The sequence below is a fragment of the Tuber melanosporum genome (genome assembly GCF_000151645.1).
Source record: "Tuber melanosporum whole genome shotgun sequence assembly, scaffold_200, strain Mel28".
Lineage (NCBI taxonomy): Eukaryota > Fungi > Ascomycota > Pezizomycetes > Pezizales > Tuberaceae > Tuber > Tuber melanosporum.
Window position 1 is genome coordinate 148,756 of NW_003298865.1, and position 7,509 is coordinate 156,264.

Here is a 7,509-nt window from a genome sequence, read left to right on the forward strand (position 1 = left end):
AGCCCATGTCGACAACACATGAAAAGCCCAGTCGGACCGAACGATGGTTAGAGCAATATCAATCATGGTAGCGCAGTGCGTGAAAAAAGGTACCATTCCCACGGAGAACACAAACAGTATCACCCCCGAAGATCAAACCCCTGTGGATCCATATGGAAGGAATGCCTAGACTCTGAGTAGATCACATCCACCGAGTCATTCTAAAACCAACGCAACCCGACACCCCGGCGAGTGATGTTCAATGATATGAACCCCACCATGACACAACGAAACTCTCCACCTCTCCAACCTTCTGGAAGCCCAACAACAGACACGGGTAATGCCTCATACTACGGTAGAATGAATTGGCGCCGCGGCAAGAGCAAAATAAACAAACAAATACCCGGGTATTCGCGCACCAATGTCGTGAAACCAGTAAATGCCGACGGCTGGGCACGGAGATTGCACAAAGCGGGTTCTGATACGGCAGTGGGGGGGGGGGAGGGGGTTGGCAAACTCAAGGGAGAAGAAAGAGTTCTTCCTTTTCCCCATCCGGGGGCACCGACAGGGGGGTTGCTTGTTCACAATCTGCAGTGAGATCAGGGATTTCAGCCGCTGGTCACGTCGTCTCACTCGAATGCGAAATGCGATGGGTGAAAAAAATTTTAAAGAAAAGAAGGAATGCACCACGCTCTACTTCTAGAAGACAGAAGTTCAAGCTGTGGTTTGTATTGGACGGCGAAGGTAAACAAACAAACCCCTCAGAGCATGGTAGGCATTATCCTTGACGAGTTGAAAACAATGCCAAGGTGAGATTGAAGGGAAGTGATTGCATAGAAAAAAAGAGGATGCCCAAAACATGCAGTGCGTCTCGCATCCACCCACCATTATATGATGGGGGGCCCACTTGACCTTCGCTACCGAATGGGATGTTTTTGGGACTCGCCTTATCTTGGGGGACAGACTCGGTGCATTGGTGAACTGTTGACAGCACATGGGGGGGGTCTCAAGGTAGATATCACCTGAAAAGTTAGTCCCCACCTCCAGGTCCTGAGATTGACGATATTTTAGTGTTCCACACCGCCCACCGTGCGCAGGAATGAGACCTCCTTTTTTTCTTTGAGACCTGGTTGAACTATCATACTCGAGTACAGGACAAAGATATAGCGCAAGCACAAACAGGGACTAGGAGCAGGGGGCGAGGTCTAGGCAGCTCGTGACATGTTTGTACTGTACCACAATGCGACACGGGCTTGTTTATGCTGCCTATTCCTGAGGAAATTGGTGGCGGCGGCAGGCTCTGCTGTTGTCTAGTATGGTACGATATTATGCGGTACCGGTACTGTACAGTACAAGTACAGTAAGAGTACGGTACCGCATCTCCACCATCTCGTACTTTATAAACGGGGGCCGCACCCTAAGAGCACACAACTAACAGTCGCAATAATTGTGATGTGATTGTTATGATATTTCGGTTGGGCGGTGTTGTTGTTGAGTGTTACAATATTTTAATCTTCTCCGAGGAAACATGATACCGGCATGTATTCTGTACCTGACACCGAAGACTGGGGATTGCGATATTCATCGGTTACGGCGGAAACGGGTAGGTACTGTATCGTCTGATTCCACCAACCAGGTGCCGGGTAGGATAAGGAGGAAATGGTAAATTAGGGCATGGCCAAGGGGAACAATTAGGCGAGTAGTCACGTGGAATTTTAAAAGCGGGGAAGAGAAGAAACACGGCTGGGAGAGGAAGGACGGGAGAGAGAGATGGGACTGGAAGGAATGAAGAAAGGGAAGATATCATGATACAGCCATTTGTTCTGAGGGACAAGGTCTCAGATAGGAGTATTGTTACGTCATACAGCCTGGTTTTTGTTGGACGAGTTTATCGGTACTTGTGCGGTACTGCACAAGTACGAGTACAGTACAGTACGGCACCCAAAGGAGCGGGATTGTGAGATGTCCCGCGGTGTGGGTGGGAAGCGTTGGGTTGTTGTCATTATTATTGTTTTCCTTCTGCGGTTATCATACTGTTTTCGCTCGCTGCCATTACAGTACTGCATTTCCAGAGACAGCAAATTCGTGGGGTATGTTGTTGAACTATTGAATCTAGTTGGCCTCTCATCCATACATTGTCATCAACTGTAATAATTGGGATGGATCATGAAGTTTGAGTAGGGGATGATGCTGGGAGCCAAAGGTGGGGCACGGATGGTTGGAGGTTGGGGACGGGTGGTACCATACCGGAAGGTTCACTACGGGGACACTAGGAAAATACAGGCAGACAGGGCAGATAATATGACGGACGGAGAGAGAGAAAAAGAGAGACATGCAGAGGCCGACTCGGATAGAGAGACACACATATGGTACTAGTACTGAGTGTGGTACTCGTACTGTGATAAGGCGGAGAAACAATTCCAGGGATTAACTTATATGCAATGATGGTTTTTTTTTGTCTCATTTAACCCCCCCGTGTCTTTCCGCTATTTCTGCTAGCTATTCTCGAACCAAAGGGACACAACATAAACATACTGGTTCACTGTCTGGTACTGGTATTGAAACAATCGAAATTGCCGGTAACAAAAGTGACACCCGCAAGATAATGAGCCTGGCCGCTGTATGCATATGTGTGGTTTTCCCGCCCTTCTTTGCAGCTTTCTTTACGTTGCGCTGTTCCTCATTACCCACTGAATTGCTCTCTAGCCTGTAAGCTTTATAGGGCGTCGGTAGCTTGTCCAACCTAAGCTCTCCCCTTGTAGCAATTGCGCCAGGGTACAGTACCCTTGTAGAAGCACACGAGTGGTGTGTTTGAACGTCTGGGGGCGGGGGAAATAGAAAAGTATGAATCTCATAATAATAATTATCATAGAAACGAGAGGAAAAAAAAAAGAGAGGAAAAAGAAAAAGAAAAAGAATAAAAAAAAAAAAAGTCAGAAGGGTCACCAAACACGGCTGCCCTAACGACAAGCATTCGCTGTTGTGCGGTACTGTACCGGTACATTGCCGGCTCCACCACCATCACACCTGGTACAGTACCGTTCTGCATTGCGGTCTAATCTGCCTTCCCCACCCCATCACCAATTTCTACCTCCATCGTTTGCTCTGGCCTTGTCTTATCTTGACATCGAGCTGCAGAACTCGCTCGGCTCTTTGTTGGGCTAGCTCTGCATTCCCTTGATCTCTGTTTGGCCCCCACTAAAGTCGGGTTTTTTTTAATACCCACGCCCCTTAATATGCTGCCCTCCCATGACCCCGCATTGATTTGTGGTTTTGGAATTGAGGGTACTTCTACCGCCTCGGCCCACCAACTGTGCGAACACTCCTCTTTACCAAGAACCTTCGAACAGGACGGGACGGTTACAGACACAGCAGAGATGGACCAACAACCTCCAATCTCGCGTTTACCCCCTGAGCTTCTGGTTCGGATTTTAACCTTTGTTGGTTTGACCGGTGGTCCGCCCGCCTTGAGGTCATGTTTGTTGGTGTGTAGGGGTTTCTACGGGGTTATCGAAGACCCTACTCTTGACAAGTATATACCCATAGTCCCCTTGTGAACTCTTAGACCGACTTAATTTGCTCATCTCGTCTTCAGGCATATCTATAGAGCTGCCGCCTTTTCACTTTTATCTTATGATCCCCTCCTCTTCCCTCCATCTACTCTCTCAGGAACCCGCGTACCTCCCACCTCCGTCACACCATCTGCTCGGAGACAGACCTACAAGGCTTTGGCTCGCAACTTGTTCCTGTCCCGTCAGCGGTTCCCGCCCGAGGTACATCGTGCGTCTGTCACACATGTTCCAAAAGTATGCCTAGCAACCTCGTACGGACCTAACCCTGGGAATCGTGGCCCCGAGATCGAGGACGCCTTTTGTACCGCTACTCTATCCAAGAATGAGATGAAGGCGGGTACGCTGCCGCCTTTATCGGTAGATCCCGCGGGCCGAAAGGTTGTGCGAATAATTGATTTCGTTCACTCGTGCACTGAGGCCTCTCGGACCTATTATAATGTCGCCTATGTTGGCGTGAAGACGTGCGGCTGGAGCGACTCTCTACCTCCAGGAATTGATACCACTGTCCACCAAGGAGAGACTGCGAATTGGATACTATTTTCTGACGACCCCAGAAGTTTTCCCGAGTCACGCGATGGTAATACAATCACTGTTCAACGGGCAGCTATTGTTGGCGGGGCACCCCCGCATCGCTCTGGTTCCCCACTAGCTACTGAATCGCAAGCATGCCGGAGGATGGAAGAGGAAACGGAGGGCTCTAAATTGTTGAGAGTAGTTGAGGCACCTGCGCCGCCGAGCCTGGTGGAATTGGTCGGGCAGCAGCAGCGGGTTAAGAGCCCATTCATCAGGCCCGTGGATCATGATAAATTTATTAATTCTCAAAAATGGGGCCCTCCGGGAAAGAGTATCCATGCGAGCATATATAGAGCGTTTGGAACACAGGATCCCAGGAAGAAACACGAGTCAAAAGATCAGATTGGACGGCATGTCCCCCCAGAATCGGGGCTTACATCTGAGGAGATTCTCTGGACCATGGATAAGGTAGCAGACGCGGGACTTATCGGATTTGGGAAGAGTCTTTTACATTCGGATGCAAACCTGAGATTAGTGCCAAGGCTTGTCAAGAAGCAAGTGGAGGTCGCGGCAGTTGAAAGACTCGCGATGGTAAGCTCAGACAAGAACGAGGTGGTCGTCAATATGGTGTGGAAAATGCCTGGGAGCATTAAGGATCTCAGTCTTGATTCCGCCACTTCCCTTGATTCCGATGAAATGTGGGATGACGATGCGGGTGACATTAAAGTGTGCTGGGAGTTCAGGAGTTGTGGGGCTTATCTTATAGTTTGTGATGACAGTAGTGGGCGTCGCGCTTCGACTGTCAGCTGCTTCGCTGGACGAGTGTCCAAAGTCTCTGGTTCATCTGGCAAGCCTTCTCCTTCTGCACCCGCCTCGGGTCTTAGGTGGCAACGCAGGATGGTTGTCAAACCTTCCGTTTCATCAGCAGAATACTGGCTTGATAATGACGGCCTTGCAGTCAATTCCTCTGTTTGTGCATATTCTACGCGACGCCACATTACCCCTGCTACCAATTCCAATCCTGAGAGATACCGTGCTGTGATGGAGTTTCATCTCTTGAGCTTACAAACCGGAGATACTGTCAAGATACTTAATCTTGCAGAGGAAGAGCGCAATATAATTCGTCAGTGTTACATGTGGTGCTCTTTTACGCTTGGCGATGGTGTTCTTATTGCTAGTCTCGGAGGTCTTGGAAGCGCTGCCCGTCCTACGGACGAAGATGGTTATTGGGGTCGTACGGGCCGCAGGAGACGCTATGGGTATGAGAATGTGTTTGTCTGGGATCTCGGCAGTGAGCCTGATCCCACTCCAGACGCCATTCCAGCCGTCGGACCTTTCCGTGGTGATATCAAAGGTGAAGCTCCCATGACCAGGCCTACATCGCGTATTCCCGTCCCACGGGGATGGGGCAACTTGGACAAGTACGTAGTCTTGTCGGGTTGCGGCCGCTACCTTGGCGTAACGGCGGAATGGAAAACCGCGGTGTGGGATTTAGAAGAGAGATCTTTTGTTGGAGTTTGGGGTGTCGAGAATGCCGGTGAGTTTCCTTTCCACCTTTCGGCTCCCCTCCCCCAACTAATGAAGCAAAGATGCCCTCCAAGCTTCACTACTCAGCTCCGAGGATGGGTGCCCTGCCTGGAATGGTCTCTGGATTAAATGGCGCGACGTCACCTACCTGGACGACACCTCCGATCCCGATCCCGTCGCTTCCGGCATGTCGTACATCAGTGCCCGCGACCTCCGCTGTGCTATAGGTGGTGTGGACATGGAAATAGACGGAAGTCAGATCTGGGTGGATGAGTCCGAGTCCGACTATGAAGGGGAGGATGGCAGCACCTATGGGGAGAGCGACGAGGATAGTAACTACACCACCTCCGGTCCATGGAACTGGTGGGGCCCCGATGGCCATCCACTGGCGCCGCCGGCACCGGCGCCCCTACAGCAGGAGGGGGGAGAGGCTAGCAATGCCAATGCTCCCTCCGGAGCACCACTCGCCGATTCACCTGAAGACCTAATAGAAGTTCTTGGAATCGATGGTGGGGGCATCGGGTACATGGGGTGGGCCAGCTGACTCGTGGGATTGTCCTTGTATGCTTTTGCCTTCGTTACCCTATATTTTGAGACGTGAGGAGACCGATACCCTTTATTTCTTGAAACCATTGAAGGCGAATAAGGTGGGAGGGGGTTGTGTGATTTCCTTGTTGGAGATAAAATTATAGCGGAACATTTAGCTAGGGAATGTGTAATACGGTACTTTAAATGGGTGGCTGGGTTTTTCCTTTCTTTGTAGCTCCCTCTGGTGCTTACTTGCTTGCTTTAATTTCATGACATCGGTGCGGTGTGGGACTGGTCTTTCTTCTTTCTTATTTATTTTTCATATTTCCCAAGTTATCGGATTACCTATTCTTCATGGGGTGTCACTCCTGTTTGTTTTCTGACCTTTAGCTTATGCTTGATTTGAAGCGAATCGGAGGTGACTGGGTGCGTATGTTTTATCGTATTTTTCAAGCACTGGGATATCTCCAATAAAAAGAAAAACTATGGCACATTACCGTGTCCACCACTACACTCCTCGTTCTCAGTAAATAATAAGCGACCAGGAGAGTTTGATTCTTATTTTGTTAATCCACGAGTACTGTAGTCGAAGTTGATTTTGGTCACAATGAACCGCTCGCCACACAGCCATCTCGTCCCAAGCCGGCGAGCTGATTCCTCATGGAGACTTTGGAGATGGCTATCTTATATAAACAGTCACTAGTCACAAGTGTTCGTGAAATGCTGACTAAGCGACCTCGCCAAATAAAAAAAAAAAGCTGCCATACAAATATGATCTCCATCACTAAGGCCCTGTTTGGTTGCACTGGGCCCATTTTGGACCGTTCCAGTGTGAAATGGACGGACCTGTGGAAATGATTGCCAATTGGGAACTACCATTCACTAGTAGCAAACACATGAAAAAATTTCACCTTAGGGCCTCATGAAACTTTTTTTTACCAGTAGTTTCAATTCTTCTCAAATTCAAACTTTCAATACTCCACCAACAACCTGCCAGAATTCAGACCTTGCTTTTACCTACTACAGCTACTGCTACTTCTGGTTCCAGCTCCCAGTTCCAGCTTGAAAAACTGCATGAAACTACTGGTTAATAGAAGTATGTACATACTCTCTAGGTTGAAAGAGATTGAGAGAAATTACTATGCTGCTTGCAATTTGCATTCATTAATGGATGATTGTGGTATAGATGCTATTATTATTGGCCTGAATACTCATTGAATTGTTTGAAATTAGAATTCAAATGAAAGATGTCTTGCAGATAATATTATCCTCCACAAAACCTATTCTGCAGGATAGTAATTTTTGCATTAATAATAATATCATTACAACAACCATTCATGTGTGATGTTTCTATATAGGAACTGTGGTGTTATGGCTATATCTGAAATGG

General features: G+C 48.6%; 1 protein-coding gene; it reads left to right on the forward strand.

Moving 5' to 3' along the window:
- Positions 1-3,356: 3,356 nt before the first annotated feature.
- GSTUM_00000552001 (uncharacterized protein) lies at positions 3,357-6,630 on the forward strand (the record flags this gene model as incomplete). XM_002837846.2 has 3 exons in its annotated part: positions 3,357-3,511; positions 3,575-5,601; positions 5,654-6,630. The coding sequence occupies 3 exons, from the start codon at positions 3,357-3,359 to the stop codon at positions 6,133-6,135; spliced, it is 2,664 nt and encodes an 887-aa protein (XP_002837892.1). The 3' UTR covers positions 6,136-6,630.
- Between the last annotated feature and the right edge of the window lie 879 nt (positions 6,631-7,509).